The sequence below is a fragment of the Phyllobates terribilis genome, unplaced genomic scaffold (assembly GCF_046119375.1).
Source record: "Phyllobates terribilis strain yellow unplaced genomic scaffold, ASM4611937v1 Scaffold_8__6_contigs__length_399053987, whole genome shotgun sequence".
In the NCBI taxonomy this organism is placed as follows: domain Eukaryota; kingdom Metazoa; phylum Chordata; class Amphibia; order Anura; family Dendrobatidae; genus Phyllobates; species Phyllobates terribilis.
This window is the reverse complement of record NW_027362768.1, coordinates 294538819-294555392: the sequence shown is the minus strand read 5'-3', so window position 1 is coordinate 294555392 and position 16574 is coordinate 294538819. Positions and strand designations below refer to the sequence as shown.

General features: G+C 44.6%; 1 protein-coding gene across 2 annotated transcripts in view; it reads left to right on the top strand.

The window, feature by feature from the left end:
* NT5DC2 (5'-nucleotidase domain containing 2) overlaps window positions 1-16574 on the top strand; it is an 88001-nt gene that overhangs the window by 42169 nt on the left and 29258 nt on the right. For both annotated transcript variants that reach the window (XM_073644428.1, XM_073644429.1), the window contains exons 3-4: window positions 5757-5831; window positions 11433-11488. In XM_073644428.1, the coding sequence (XP_073500529.1) occupies window positions 5757-5831; window positions 11433-11488 (131 nt within the window). The remainder of the gene's footprint in view (window positions 1-5756; window positions 5832-11432; window positions 11489-16574) is intronic.

Genomic DNA, 16574 nt, shown 5'->3' with positions numbered 1-16574 from the left:
GAAGGGCTGGGCCTGTGGGCAAATACTAGCCACAAGACTTTGTCAAAGCTGGGCCTCGGGGGCCCATGTGCTTAAATTGGCTTCAGGTACGGAAGCTAGGCATTGGACCTCTGGGCTAAAGTTAGGCCGCATGTCTGGGCTGTCTCTCATGGTCTGACTTCAGTTTGCTGCCTCATGTCATGGCCGCTGCTCTTCGGTTGTTACATGGCTTGGCTGCACAGGGCCTCATGATTGGGCTTCAGAATTTAACTTCTGCCAAAAAACTCATGTTTGACCTCATTTTGTAGTTTAATAACACTGAGATGTTTCCCCTGTTGTCTCACCAGACCAGTATCAGTCTAATTGCTCCATCCATAGGGCAGCACATTATTATCTCTGTGACGACTGCCCTTCAGCTGCGTTTCATTAATTGGCTCCCAGTGAGGCTAGTCTGAAAAAATTCTCGTCCTGTGCCTCTGGGTCTCTTGGTGGCTTGGGCCGCTGACTTTGTGCTTCGCGCCTTGCGCTTCTGGCTTCACGCCTCCGGGCTCGCATTTCACACCTTGTATCTCTAACCTTGACTATGGTTAGAGAGGCCTCATGTCTCTGGACCCAGGTTCAGCTTCCTTTGCCTCATTTTTTGGAATTTGACTTAGCCGAGTGAGCAGCGATGCTGGGATTGGCCTAGTATTTCTTCTGTTTAAGAACAGGAGTCTCAATTCAGCTACTGTCCATGCTCTGACTAGTCAGAAGTATTCAGAGTTGGCCATTAATTGGTAAAGTCAGGACTCTTCATAGTTATGGTTGAAGGGAGACTTGTGTCTTTCAAGTTTTTCCTATAACACGACATACTACTGATCCAGGAGCAAAATCTCATGAGGTAGATGCAAATTTCCTCAGGTTGGGGGGAAAGTTAATCCCGATTCCACAAACTATTGTTCTAGTTCCCTTGATCAACATCCTGTCAGTACCCTAATATGTATTATATTTGCCAAGAAAGACATCCAGGCCTCCTTGTACTTTTGTCATGAATCAACAGTACATCATAATGTGGCTTAGAGTCCCATACTCTCACTACTCTTACAGTAAAGAATCCATAGTCTCAGGGTTCTCCCAGTAGATAATCACCCTCTGTGATTGAAAAAAACCTTCTTCCTGTAGTTATACAGGATGATACCTGTTACGATTGCAGTCTGGGTGTAAAATGTCATTAAAAAGTTCTCACATTGTTCCCTCGTTTATTTGCGTATGGTAATGGAATTATCATTTTAGTCCTTAATTTTCTCCAGGCTGAATGAACCCAAGTTGATAACTTGTCCTGGTTACCATAAAAAAAAAATCTTCCCTCCAATGACTTGTATAGATGTAGATTCAATCGGTGTTTATCTCTTGTGGGAGTGGATGCTTCCTTCCAAGCCCTGAGTGTTTCCATGGTCTTGTGTTAGGAACCAGATTCGGATATAACAAATCAGTTCATGATTTTTCTTCCTGTATATATGTATATGGTACGACCGATGGTAACGGCATTTATTTAGGCTACTTTCAGCAATTCGAGAGTCCAGACTCCATGTGCCGTTAACATCGACACCACTGGAGTGATGATCCATGCTTCTCTATCACGTGGTCTGATGGTGAACCCATTGTTGGTAATGACAGGGCCTCCAGACTTCATATTTCCTTAGCTTCAATAATGTGCAGCCCCTTACTTGAGTTCTAGCGATTTAAGGACTCAAAATGGACGTCCGTGGGCACCAGGGTTGGAATGTTTTAGCGTTACAATGCTTTCCCCATCTATCCACTAAGATTATAGGTTTGATCTTCCGGCAATCCATGGCCTCTGTCCTGCAGGACTCCTCGTGCTTTGGTAAGCCGGTCTGAACCAAGATTTAGTCTGAGCCCAGGAGGACCGCTGAAGGAACAGTCCTGTGTAATTAAGCACATACGAGTTTACTTGTCTATAACAATCCTCATTGCGGTTGTAGCAGTGGCTATCACCATACTTTCTGTGCAATAGGAAGTGTTTAAGGTCTGTTCTATGGCTGCAGTGTATAAGTATAATTCATCTAACAGTCACCACGGTTCATTATTGGTGTTTTGGGTACAACTGTGGAGTCTCTCACTCGGTTTTCTGCTGTGTAATCTTGTCTAACACTTTTATACTGAACATTTGGAATTATAGACATATCAGGCACTCACTACGGTGATTACTTTTCGCAGATAGATAATATAATTGTCTATATTTTCTTCTGGTCTTACAGATCGTTTCTATATCCAATCTAGTTCTTGCCCAGGATTTTGGTCCTTTTGAGCTTTTGTACCCACCCTGGTGCTATTCCTCTGGTGCTACTCCTGGTGTACTGTCCGGTGGGATCTACTGGAAAAAGGGATTTGGACCTACCTGCAACTCGATTTCCAGGTAGTCCCTCAGGACAGCACCGTTATTTCCCCTCCCTTATGTGGATCTTTATCTCTGGAGAAGGATACCATGGTCGGAACAACAGAAGGAACAAGGCGAAGAGGAAGACAAGCAACCTGATAGCATTAAGCCATCAAGATAACGACAGAGAAGACCCTGGTGGACCTATCTAGGCTTCCACAAGATCGATCTTCCTAGAGATCGCTCATCCATCAAGTCACCATGGCTTGAGATTGAACTGAAAGCCCTTAAAATGTTGATCTTGCATATGAGTTCTAGTGGCTCGTATAGACCATTTGCATCCATCCTTCCATGGTACTTTGAACAACACTAGAGGGTGGAGGTGGGAGGGGCCTTTTAACCTCTCACTGATCCTGTCCCGTTATGGGTCAAAGAAGGACTACCTCCTGGTGTGCTGTCCTGGAAATCGAATTACAGGTATGTCTAATACCCTTTTTTGTGTTCACATTTTTGGCAATTTTTTTTCCCTATCACACACAAAATTAAAAAATATAGAAACATTATACAATGCTCAAAAAAATAAAGGGAACACTCAAATAACACATCCTAGATCTGAATGAATGAAATATTCTCATTGAATACTTTGTTCTGTACAAAGTTGAATGTGCTGACCACAAAATCACACAAAAATCAATGGAAATCAAATTTATTAACCAATGGAGGCCTGGATTTCGAGTCATTCCCAAAATTAAAGTGGAAAAACACACTACAGGCTGATCCACCTTTGATGTAATGTCCTTAAAACAAGTCAAAATGAGGCTCAGTATTGTGTGTGGCCTCCACGTACCTGTATGACCTCCCTACAACGCCTGGGCATGCTCCTGATGAGGTTGTGGATGGTCTCCTGTGGGATCTCCTCCCAGACCTGGACTAAAGCATCCGCCAACTCCTGGACAATCTGTGGTGCAACGTGACGTTGGTGGATGGAGCGATACATGATGTCCCAGATGTGCTCAATCGGATTCGGGTCTGGGGAACGGGCGGGCTAGTCCATAGCTTCAATGCCTTCATCTTGCAGGAACTGCTGACACACTCCAGCCACATGAGGTCTGGCATTGTCCTGCATTAGGAGGAACCCAGGGCCAACCGCACCAGCATATGGTCTCACAAGGGGTCTGAGGCTCTCATCTCGGTACCTAATGGCAGTCAAGCTACCTCTGGCGAGCACATGGAGGGCTGTGCGGCCCTCCAAAGAAATGCCACCCCACACCATTACTGACCCACTGCCAAAGCGGTCTCCAGACTCTGTCACTTCTGTCACATGTGCTCAGTGTGAACCTGCTTTCATCTGTGAAGAGCACAGAGCCCCAGTGGTGACTTTGCCAATCCTGGTGTTCTGTGGCAAATGCCAAGCATCCTGCACGGTGTTGGGCTGTGAGCACAACCCCCATCTGTGGACGTCGGGCCCTCATACCACCCTCATGGAGTCGGTTTCTAACCGTTTGTGCAGACACATGCCCATTTGTGGCCTGCTGGAGGTCATTTTGCAGGGCTCTGGCAGTGCTCCTCCTGTTCCTCCTTGCACAAAGGCGGAGGTAGCGGTCCTTCTGCTGGGTTGTTGCCCTCCTACGGCCCGCTCCATGTCTCCTGGTGTACTGGCCTGTCTCCTGGTAGCGCCTCCAGCCTCTGGACACTACACTGACAGACACAGCAAACCTTCTTGCCACAGCTCGCATTGATGTGCCATCCTGGAGGAGATCCCACAGGAGACCATCCGCAACCTCATCAGGAGCATTGTAGGGAGGTCATACAGGCACGTGGAGGCCACACACAATACTGAGCCTCATTTTGACTTGTTTTAAGGACATTACATCAAAGTTGGATCAGCCTGTAGTGTGTTTTTCCACTTTAATTTTGGGGGTGACTCCAAATCCAGGCCTCCATTGGTTAATAAATTTGATTTCCATTGATGATTTTTGTGTGATTTTGTTGTCAGCACATTCAACTTTGTACAGAACAAAGTATTCAATGAGAATATTTTATTCATTCAGATCTAGGATGTGTTATTTGAGTGTTCCCTTTATTTTTTTGAGCAGTGTAGTTTTCACAGTCAACTGAGGCTTTTTAAGACTCTAACTTTCAATTCCTTCAGGAAATTTACTTGTACGTTAGCCACAATGAACAGACTCTGACCCTATCCTTTGTATTGAAGCATCTAATGAGCATGTGCAAATGTCATTGTTAAGGGAGGAGGAGGAGCAGGTCAGCTGTGACATTGCCTATGACTGGTGTATCCTTTATCAGCTGTGTATACAGGTGTTATCAATAATATCAATAAGTGTAATTCTGCCTCTGCTGATAAGAAAACTGCTGTAAACTCTTCCTGAAAGGACAGGAAGTATGACTGTAAAATCTTCCAGTGGCCAATATGAAAATTGCAAGATAACTATTTTATTTCATTTTTAATAAAGATTGTAATATGAAAAAAATCCAATAAACATAAAATACCTGATTTAAACAATGGATCGTTTTCTGATGATGCATTCAGTTTAGGACGTATTGTGACCTACAGATGTTCTGAGGTTGTTCTTACTAAGGTAATTTCATACTGCACTTGCAGGATACCTCTGTAGGGAGGATTTCCTAACAGATGCCCCTAAGGAACCACACAGTGCACCTATATTATGTTAGAAAATGTATGTTTTTACAGTGTGCAGACTACCAAAAATACTCCCGTTTGTTTCATGATGGCAAACAGCAGCACAGAGATCTTCTTATGGCTTTATTTCCACTAATTGGCTTGTGTGAATACCCAGGACAGTTTAGCTTAGATGCTCATTAACATCCCATTAATTAGTTGTGAAAAAAAAACTGTTTTATCTGCTGCAGATCTAGCAGTTCTCTGAATGCTGAGCTTTGTTTAACCCCGCCCACACCCGTGATTGGCTGCTTTCTGTGTACACTGTGTAAAGCTTCCAATCAGTGAGGGGGGGGGTGGGGTTATATAGTACTCGCCAACATGAAGGTCTACAAGGCAGCAGGTCTACTAGTCATCTAGTTATAATTTCCTGCTGATAAAACTCATCAAAGCTACAACCAGTAGCCCAGTAAGTGATACATTATTGGAATCAGGGTCTCTGTGTCTACATTATGCTGCTGTCATGACAAAAACTTGTTGACAGTCTTTATTTAAGTAAATGTAAGTTTCACATCATTACTGCCATCAAGATGAAACCTACAAAGTGATGTCTGTGCAATGTAGTGTTCTGTGACACATGGGAAGTCTCTACTCTGCTTTTTATTACTTTAGGCGTTTACATAGTGTATGATACAATTTTCCACCACTTATATGTTTATTGAAGATTATAACATAGATTAATTATTGTTATATGATCTGCAGTATCCAGAAGGAATTAAGAAGTATGATTATATCCCAGGCTTTGCAATAAGAGGTCTCCACTATGATATACAGAAGGTAAGAACTTTTTTGGTTTTGTAGTCTGTAAACATGACAACGCATTGGTCTGCATGAGAACAATAGTCACAGAATGCAAACTTGTTACAATGTGGAGTTTTTAGATGCAGATCCTTTAAGCCAGCACTTGGCCATGGTAATTTAACCCCTGGACACCGTGGCTGATGCACTGTAAAGTGGGAAAAAAATTCAAAGTGCATTGAAATTGCGAAAAAAAAGCAATTTCACAATTTTTTTTTTATTTACCATGTTCACTATATGGTAAAACTGACTTGGTAATATGATTCTCTAGGTCAGTACGAGTACGCAAATACCAAACATATTTAATCTATTTTTTTATTTAAGTGGTGGAAAAAAATTGGAAATTTGAGAGAAATTTTATTTTTGCTTTTGTTGCCATTTTCCAAGATCCCTAATATTTTTATTTTTCTGTATATGGGGCTGTGCCAGGGTTTATTTTTTATGCCCTGAGCAGACATTTTTACTTATACGATTTTGGGGTAGATACGCTGTTTTGATCGCCTCTTATTGCCAAAAAAACGTAGTTCTGGTGTTTTTAATTTTTTTTTTCTGTTACGCTGTTTACTGATTGTGACTTTTATGAACGCAGCGATACCAAATGTGTATTTTTTATTTTTAATTGTTTTATTTTTAATGGGGCAAAAGGGGGATGATTTGAACTTTGCGTTTTTTTTTTCTCATATTAGAAAACTTTTTTTTGCCTCACTTTTTACTGTCTTTGTTAGTCCCCTTAGGATTAATGGACTGGCTTTCACAGGAGAATTGTAGACAGGCACGGGAGTCATCAGCAGACCATCGGCTGTCATGAAAACCCATCGGCGCCCCGCAATCACGTCAAGGGCGCCCCTGTCAGCAAGTGTTAAATGCTGCTGTCAGAGATTGATAGCTTGATTTAGGGGCACAGACCATGATTACAGCGATGTGTCACTTACTGGACTGCTTGGTGCAGTTTTGATAAAATCCCTGTTTTCTCTGCTGTAGATGTAGCAGTGCTCTGTATACCGAGCACTGTATAACCTCGCACACACCCCTGATTGGCAGCTTCCTGTGTACACTGCAAGCAAGCTGCCAATCAGTGGTAGGGGCAGGGTTACACAGATTAGCTGGACTGCCTAGCACGTGACCCCTAGTCCACTAGTAATCTGTTCATAAAACACTGATTGCATTGAAACTACAGAAAGCTGCTGAACAAGTGACATATCCCTGGAATCAGGCTCTCTGCCCCTACATCATGCTGTTCTTTGATTAAGTAGCAAAAACCTTCTGTTAGATTCTCTTTAAATGTGGGGTAAAATAGTGAACTTGCCCTTAGAAACCCTTAAAGCTAGAAAAATTTTTGGTTACTCGCCGTAAAATTTGTTTCTCGGAGCCTTCATTGGTGGACACAGGAAACCATGGGTGTATGCTGCTGCCACTAGTAGGGTGATACTATGCACAAAAAAAGGTTAGTTTCATCCCAGCAGTGTACACCCCACCGACTGGGATTAAGTTAATCAGTTAGTGTACAAGCAGTGGGAGAAGCAACATTAAACAGAGGGAAACACAACAATTTAAACTGTAACATAATAAATGTTATTGTTAAGGCTTTCGAAATGGGAGGGTGCTGTGTCCCCCAATGAAGGCTCCGAGAAACAGATTTTATGGTGAGTAATATAAAAAATCCTGTTTTCTCTATCTCTTCATTGGGAGACACAGGAAACCATGAGATGTACCAAAGCAGTCCCTGGGGAGGGAAACCGCAGTAAAGAACTCCATTCAGGTCGGAAAACTAACCACCACAGCCTGCAGGATTCTCCTACCTAGGCTAGCATCTGCTAAAGCGTAGGTATGAACCCTGTAAAACTTTGCAGAGGAGTGGATAGAGGACAAGGTTGCCGCTTTGCAAAGCTGTAGGGCGGATGCCCTATGACAAACCGCCCAGGAGGCACATACCCCTCTAGTAGAGTGGGCCTTTATCCCGGAGGGAGGAATCTTGTTCTTACTCTGGTACGCCTCCAGGATTGCTGTCTGGATCCAGTGAGCAATTGTAGCCTTGGAAGCCAGAAGGCCTCTCCGCGCTCCCTCTGTGATTATAAAGAGGGAATCTGTCCTCCGGAGGGGGGCAGTCTTAGCCAGGTAAATCCGAACCGCTCTGAGAAGGTACAACCTATTCAGAGAACGTTCCAGATGGTGAGACGGAGTGGGACAAAAGGAAGGGAGGACGATGTCCTCATTGAGATGAAAGGTGGAGACCACCTTGGGGAGAAAGGAAGGAACTGGTCGTCTGAGGACCACCTTGTCTTGGTAAAGGATCAAAAAAGGGGATGGACAGGCGAGAGCTGCCAACTCCGACATGCGTCGGATGGAAGTAATTGCGACAAGGAAAGCCACCTTGCAAGAGAGAAATGACAAAGCCACATCTCGCAGAGGTTCAAAGGGGGAACTCCTAAGAGCCTCCAGTACCAGGTTGAGATCCCAGGGATCGACTGTTGTTCGGTATGGAGGGACTACATGAGCCACTCCCAGACGAAAGGTTTTTACCTGAGAGCGAGAAGCCAAGTTTTTCTGAAAAAGGATAGAAAACGCTGAGACTTGGCCCTTCAAGGAGCTGAGAGCAAGTCCTGCGTCAAGGCCGGCCTGAAGAAAGGCCAAAATAGACGGAAGGGAGAATCTCATAGGCGCGGTGTGATTCCTCTCAGACCAATGGAAAAAGGCCTTCCAGGTCCGATAGTATACGCGAGACGATGAAGGTTTCCGAGCCCGAATCATCGTCTGAACTATAAAATCAGAAAAACCAGACACTGTTACGTAGAACTGCGGTTTCAACAGCCACGCTGTCAAATCGAGCGACTGAGAATACCCGTGGAAGATGGGGCCCTGAGAAAGCAGATCTGGCCTGTCTGGAAGCTTCCAAGGGGCGTCTTCGAGAAGGTTGATGACCTCTGCATACCAAGACCTCCTTGGCCAATCCAGGGTGATCAGGATGACTGGCACCCCTTCTGCTTTGATCTTCTTCAGCAAACAGGGAAGGAGGGGAAGGGGTGGGAACAGGTAGGGTAGAGAGAACTGTGATCAGGGTATCGCCAGGTCGTCCACTCCCACCGCAAGGGGGTCGCGAGATCTATAGATGAACTGCTTCACATTCCTGTTCAACCAGGATGCCATGAGATCCACATCCGGAGGGCTCCACCTCAGACAAATCTGAAGGAAGACATCCTAATGTAGAGACCTTTCCACCGCCGCGAGGCCCTCGCAATTGAGATAATCGGCTGCCCAGTTCTCTATGCCGAAAATATGCATGCCAAATATTGCCAGAACCCTGCTCTCTGCCCAGAGCAGGATCCTGGAGACCTCTGCCAATGCCAAGGAATTTCTGGTTCCACCCTGACGGTTGGCATATGCCACCGCTGTGGCATTGTCTGTCTGGTATCGGACTGGTAGTCCCCTGAGAAGGGTCTGCCAGTGACGAAGGAACAGGAAAATAGCCCTGATCTGTAGGATGTTGATCGGCAGAGAGGACTCCTACTGAGACCAACGTCCCTTGACAGTAAGGTTGCGGCACACCACTCCCCAGCCGAGGAGTTTGGCGTCTGTCGTCACCACCTGCCAGTGAACTGGGAGAAAGGACCGACCCTGAAGAGTGAGGGAGGAAGACAGCCACCAGGTCAGGGATGCCCTGACCTGGTGTGAGATCCAAATGGGATGGTCCAGAGAGAGGACAGATCTCTTCCACTGGGAAAGAATGGCTTGTTGAAGCGGCCTGCCGTGGAATTTTGCGAATGGGATTGCCTCTGCCTCTGCCGCTGCCACCATTCTTCCCAGGACCGCCATCAACGAACAGAGGGATTAAGGTTGAGTGGCCTGAAGAGAGCGGACACCGTGCCGAAGAGCTGACCTTTTTTTCCCTGGGAAGAAGGACCTTGGCCTGAAGGGTGTCGAATAGAATGCCGAGGAAGACCAGACGCTGGGAAGGAACAAGACAAGATTTCTTTTTGTTGAGTAGCCAGCCGAGCCAGAGTATCTAAAGTGATGGAAAAACTTTCCTGGGTAAGGGAGAAGGATGGAGCCTTGACGAGAATGTTGTAGAGATAGGGGATAACTACCAGGCTCCTGACACAGAGAAGGGCCATTACCACTGCCATTATCTTTGTGATGACTCTGGGAGCGGTAGAAAGGCCGAAGGGCAGGGCGATGAACTGGAAGTGGTCCTGATGTACTGCAAAGCGCAGGTACCTCTGGTGCCCTGGGAAGATAGGGACATGGAGGTAGGTGTCTTGGATGTCTATTGAGCACAGGAATTCTTCCAACTCCACGGAAGCTATTACTGAACGGAGGGATACCATTCTGAAATGGTGAAGACGGACCCTTCTGTTTAGTTCAAATGGACACGTCCTTCTTTGGAACCACGAAGAGGTTCGAATAGAAGCCTGTGAAGCTCTCCTGTGGAAGGACGGGAACGATGACGCCTGATTTGTGAAGAGTAGCGATGGTAGCGAAGAAACCTGGGATCAAGGAAGGTTCCTTGGAGGCCGGGATTCAAAGAAGCGGTCTCGGGGCCGTGAAACTAGATCTGTCTTGTATCCTGAGGATACAACTTCTCTGACGCAGGCATCCTTGATGGAAGCTAGCCAGACGTCCTTGAAATGCAGAAAACGATCGCCCAGCTTGAAGGAATGGGTGGTAGGGAGTTATGCGGAAGAAAACCTACCAGATCGGGGCCTTGAGGATCTGCCCTACTCATTGCGGGAACGCCATGATGGTGTTGGCTTGAAGGAAGCCCTTTTCCGGTCCTGGCTTGGTTGCGACCTCTCCCGGCCTGAGGATTCATCCGCGGATGAAAAACGCCAAAAACCGAGGTAGATCTGGATCTAGTAAAAGACCAGTGTCCACCTCCTACTGACACTAAGGCTAAACTGATTAACTTAATGCCAGTCGGTGGTGTGTACACTGCTGGGGATGAGCTGACCTTTTTTTGTGCATAGTGTCAGCCTCCTAGTGGCAGCAGCATACACCCATGATTGTGTCCCCCAATGAAGCGATAGAGAAATGAAAATTTAGGCTCTGTTCATACCTTTTATTTATGATTTCTGTTGATGATGGAAACTGAGATAAAATACGGGATCCATCACAGGAGAGACCAAGCCTGTGCCTTACGTATCCCATTGGTGTAATTGGGCCCATCAGATTCTATGGTGGTCTCTGTAGCTTCTATAGAAAGAATAGCGTTGCTGTATATAGTGCTGTTTATGTCAGGAAATTTGTCAGAATCTGAGATGTGAACTTGACAACTGTGATGTTGATTACCAAAACCGCTGAAAATTCAGGTGTGATTGCATTAACCACAATGTCTGTCTTTCCCCATTTCACATAAACCAGAAAGATTATGTGGCATCCTTACACTGTAGAGCTCCTATACGAGTCCTTATGCCTTCCTGTGATTTAGAGATTGCACTGACCACTACTATGGTTTTTGTTTTGTTTTTTTCTGCCACACAGGGCAAAATAGAATTGATATAAAGCTTACATTGGTAATCCATTCTGCAAAAGAAAACTTGTTAATTATTTAACAATATTATATCCATGTGTCATATGTCACCACAGAATCTACTGATGAAGATTGATGCTTTTCATTATATCCAGCTGGGAACTGCATACAGGTAACATGACTTTATACTTTCACCCATATTAGTGATTTATTTAAAGGGGTTGTACACTACTATTTAAATATGCCAAAGTGTTTTTATGATGAAAAGCAACTTCTTTATAATTACATATACAGTAAAGACCAAAAGTTTGGACACACCTTCTCATTTTAAGATTTTTCTGTATTTTCATTACTATGAAAATTATACATTCACACTGAAGGCATCAAAACTATGAATTAACACATGTGGAATTATATACTTAACAAAAAAGTGTGAAACAACTGAAAATATGTCTTATATTCTAGGTTCTTCAAAGTAGCCACCTTTTGCTTTGATGACTGCTTTGCACACTCTTGGCATTCTCTTGATGAGCTTGTTAAGTATATAATTCCACATGTGTTATGTGTTAATTCATAGTTTTGATGCCTTCAGTGTGAATGTACAATTTTCATAGTCATGAAAATACAGAAAAATCTTTAAATGAGGTGTGTCCAAACTTTTGGTCTGTATATATATATATATATATATATATATATATATATATATATATATATATATATATATATATATATATATATATATATATATATATATATAAAATATATTTACTAGTGTGTGTGTATATATATGTAATTATATATAATATTATTTTTCCCTTCACCCATGACAGCACACCTCAGAGGATCCGCCCTTCGAGGACAGGAAACAATCTGAAATAAAAGGGCGGCACCTCTCCCCCGCTTCAATTTGTTTCCCGTCCTTGATGGGAATCCTCATGAAGTAATCAGGTGGCTGTCATGCTGAAGAAACTTACCCAGGCCTGTCCCGGCGCTGGAAGAGCGGGCTCTTGTCCGTGGCGCCGGCCTTCAGGTGCTGGTAGCGCCGTCCTCAGGTTCCCCAGGGACCTGTTGCACATGCGGGCGCGGGTTGTGCAGTGGTCCTGGGCTTCCGTACACCGCTGCGCCGCCCTCCCTCTGCCGCCGAAGTGACCGCGGTCATGTGCCTCTGACGTCGTGGCTTGGGGAGGCGCCCTGTATAATGCTAGCTGGCATGGTAAAACACTGGCGGCGTCAGCGGCTGCGGAAACGACGGGCAGGGGGAGGGGGCTAATCACCGGAAGGAGACCGCAGGGACCTGGAAGTGGCTGACCCCGCCCATCTCCCTATATAAAGGAGCACCTGGGGTCAGAACGTTGCTCTAGGTCTTTACATAATGTCTGACATGGAGCAGCAGCAGCTGTCGCCACGACCACAGTCGCTACCGCCTTCATCACCACCTCCGTCTGCTCGCCGGTCTAGAGGGTCCAGCGGAAGGAGCAGCAGTTGTCCCAGTCAGAAGGGTAAAGCTTCTCAGGACTCCACGGTCTCCAGGAGGGATGCGTCGCATATCCTGAAACAGTCTTAAATTCCGGTATCCGCAGTGGCGGGGTGAGTGATCTTTGTGAATGTCACTAGATACACACTACCGTTCAAAAGTTTGGGGTCACCCAGACAATTTTGTGTTTTCCATGAAAACTCATACTTTTATTTATCAAATGAGTTGCAAAATGGTTAGAAAATATAGTCCAGACATTGACAAGGTTAGAAATAATGATTATTAGAAAGAATAATTTTCTCCTTCAAACTTTGCTTTCGTCAAAGAATGCTCCCTTTGCAGCAATTACAGCATTGCAGACCTTTGGCATTCTAGCTGTTAATTTGCTGGGGTAATCTGGAGAAATTTCACCCCATGCTTCCTGAAGCCCCTCCCAAATGTTGGATTGGCTTGATGGGCACTTTTTGTGTACCATACGGTCAAGCTGCTCCCACAACAGCTCAATGGGGTTGAGATCTGGTGACTGAGCTGGCCACTCCATTACAGATAGAATACCAGCTGCCTGCTTCTTCCCTAAATAGTTCATGCATAATTTGGGGGTGTGCTTTTGGTCATTATCCTGTTGTAGGATGAAATTGGCTCCAATCAAGCGCTGTCCACAGGGTATGGCATGGCATTGCAAAATGGAGTGATAGCCTTCCTTATTCAAAATCCCATTTACCTTGTACAAATCTCCCACTTTACCAGCACCAAAGCAATCCCAGACCATCACATTACCTCCACCATGATTGACAGATGGCGTCAGGCACTCTTCCAGCTTTTCAGTTGTTCTGCGTCTCACAAATGTTCTTCTGTGTGATCCAAACACCTCAAACTTTGATTCGTCTGTCCATAAAACTTTTTTCCAGTCTTCCTCTGTCCAGTGTCTGTGTTCTTTTGCCCATATTAATCTTTTCCTTTTATTAGCCAGTCTCAGATATGGCTTTTTCTTTGCTACTTTGCCCTGAAGGCCAGCATCCCGGAGTCACCTCTTCACTGTAGACGTTGACACTGACTTTTTGCGTGTACTATTTAATGAAGCTGACAGTTGAGGAGCTGTGAGGCATCGATTTCTCAAACTAGAGACTCTAATTTACTTGTCTTGTTGGCCAGCGGGGCCTCCCACTTCTCTTTCTACTCTGGTTAGAGCCTGTTTGTGCTCTCCTCTGAAGGGAGTAGTACACACCGTTGTAGGAAATCTTCAGTTTCTTGGCAATCTCTCGCATGGAATAGCCTTCATTTCTAAGAACAAGAAGAGACTGTCGTGTTTCACATGAAAGTTCTCTTTGTCTGGCCATTTTGAGAGTTTCTTAGAACAAACAAATGTAATGCTCCAGATTCTCAACTACCTCAAAGGAATGTCAATTTTTTAGCTTCTCAAATCAGCCAAACCTTTTTCAGCTGGGCTAACATACTTGTGCAAGGGTTCTCTAGGGTTTTCTAAACATCCATTAGCCTTCCTACACAGTTAGCAAACACAATGTACCATTAAAACACCGGAGTGGTGGTTGTTAGAAATTGGCCTCTATACACCTATGTAGATGTTGCTATAAAAACAAGATGTTTCCAGCTAGAATAGTCATTTACCACATTAACAATGTATAGAGTGTATTTCTGATTCATTTAATGTTAGCTTCATTGAAAAAAAATGTGCTTTTCTTTCAAAAATAATGAAATTTCTAAATGACCCCAAACTTTTGAACGGTAGTGTATTTGCTAATGGGACTCCTATTGTGTGTTTAAATCACCAGGAGGATCCCAGGAAAGTTACCGCAAATAAGCGGAACAGGGAATGTGCAATATGCAAATGCCCGCTAGCGATAGACTGGCAGAAGGAGCTCTGCTAGGACTGCATTCAGAAAACTATTTGTGAGGGTACCCCGGATTTTGCAGCTAGTCTCAGGTCTGTCATCAGATCGGAGGTAGAGTGTTCCCTTAAAACAATTTTGAGGAAAAGAAGAAAATCTGATCCTTCTTCTGACTCTGACTCCTCTGTTATCGGATGGACAGTGTTGTAGTGGGGCATCATCCTGATCCTCTTCAGACAGTGATAGAGGGGGGAGACCATGCTTCCCTATAGAAGACACCGATAGATTGGTAAAGGCTGTCAGAACCACTATGGGGTTAAAGGAAGATAAATCCATTAAGTCCCTAGAAGACATCATGTTTGCAGGGTTGGAAGAAAAGAAAAAGCGCACCTTTCCGGTGAACGCTAAGGTCCAGGCACTTATCAATAGAGAATGGAGGAAGCCTGAGAAAGTATGAGCCTTGCCTTCATGCTCAAAGAGGAAGTATCCCTTTGACCTAAAGGACTTTGAAAACTGGGATAAGGTGCCCAAAATTGACGCTGCGGTGTCTAGATCATCAAAAAGATCAGCACTACCTCTTGAAGACTCAGGGTACTTAGAGACACCTTTAGACAAGAAGGTGGATACCTTCTTAAAACATACTTGGGAGTCAGCAGCAGGAGGTCTAAAACCAGCCATTGCAGGAACATGTACCTCTTGTTCCCTTATGATATGGTTACAGCAGTTGGAAGATCAGCTGAAAGATAAAAAGACCTCAAGGGAAAATAATTCTAGCCAACCTCCCCCTATTACATGGTGCAGCTGCCTTCCTAGCAGATACCTCTGCCGACTCCGTAAAACTGGCAGCTAGGTCGGCTGGTCTATCAAACTCGGCTAGACGAGCTTTGTGGCTCAAGGGATGCCCTGGGGACTTACAATCAAAGTCTAGGTTGTGTTCTATCCCCTGTGACTGCCAATTTCTCTTTGGCAAAAAATTGGACGATGTCTTGAGAAAGCGAGCGACAAAAAAGGAAGGTTCCCTGGGTTTTCGGCGGACGCCAGGAAGACCTATTTTCGGAGGGGAAAATTTAGTAGAGGTCGTCCCCCCCGGGAGAAAAAAAGAAAGTGGGACTTCAAGAACAAGAAAGAGTCTGGATATATGTTCGGAGGTCCCTCTGCCGCCTCCAAAAAACCTCCACAAGTTGGGAGACTGTCTCATTTTGTTCAGGCCTGGGAAAACATTTCCTCCAGTCCCTGGGTCCTCAACATAGTGAGAGATGGACTAAGGGTTCAATATCTTTAGCAACCACGCCGCTCGTTTGTGATAACCCCTGTAAGAAAATCCCCACACGAACAGCTGAACCCTAGAATCAGAGCTCTTGAGCCTGTTGAACAAACGAGTGCTATGCGAAGTTCCAGTCAGTCAAAAAGGAAGGGGATTTTATTCCCCTCTCTTTCTAATAAAAATAAAACGGACGGTTCATTCAGAACTATTATAAATCTGAAAGGTCTCAACCAATTTGTAGACAACCATACATTCAAAATGGAATCGATAAATTCAACAATAAAGCTTCTTTTTCACAATTGCTTTATGGCAGTGATAGGTATCAAAGACGCGTATTATCACGTCCCAATTCACCCAGATCATCAAAAGTATCTAAGGGTTGTTCTTTACATCCAAGGAAGTTGCAGACACTTCCAGTTCCAAGCTCTTCCCTTCGGGTTGTCGATTGCTCCAAGGGTATTCACCAAGCTGATAGCCGAGGTGACAGCCTTTCTTCGCATTCAAAATACAGTCATAATACGATATCTGGACGACTTCCTTATAGTGGGGAATTCAGAGAGCCACTGTATTTCACAACTGAAACAAGTCATGGCTGTCTTGCAGAACTTAGGCTGGATGGTCAATACCCAAAAATCAAGGCTAGAACCCGCAAGGGTCCAGGCCTTTCTTGAGT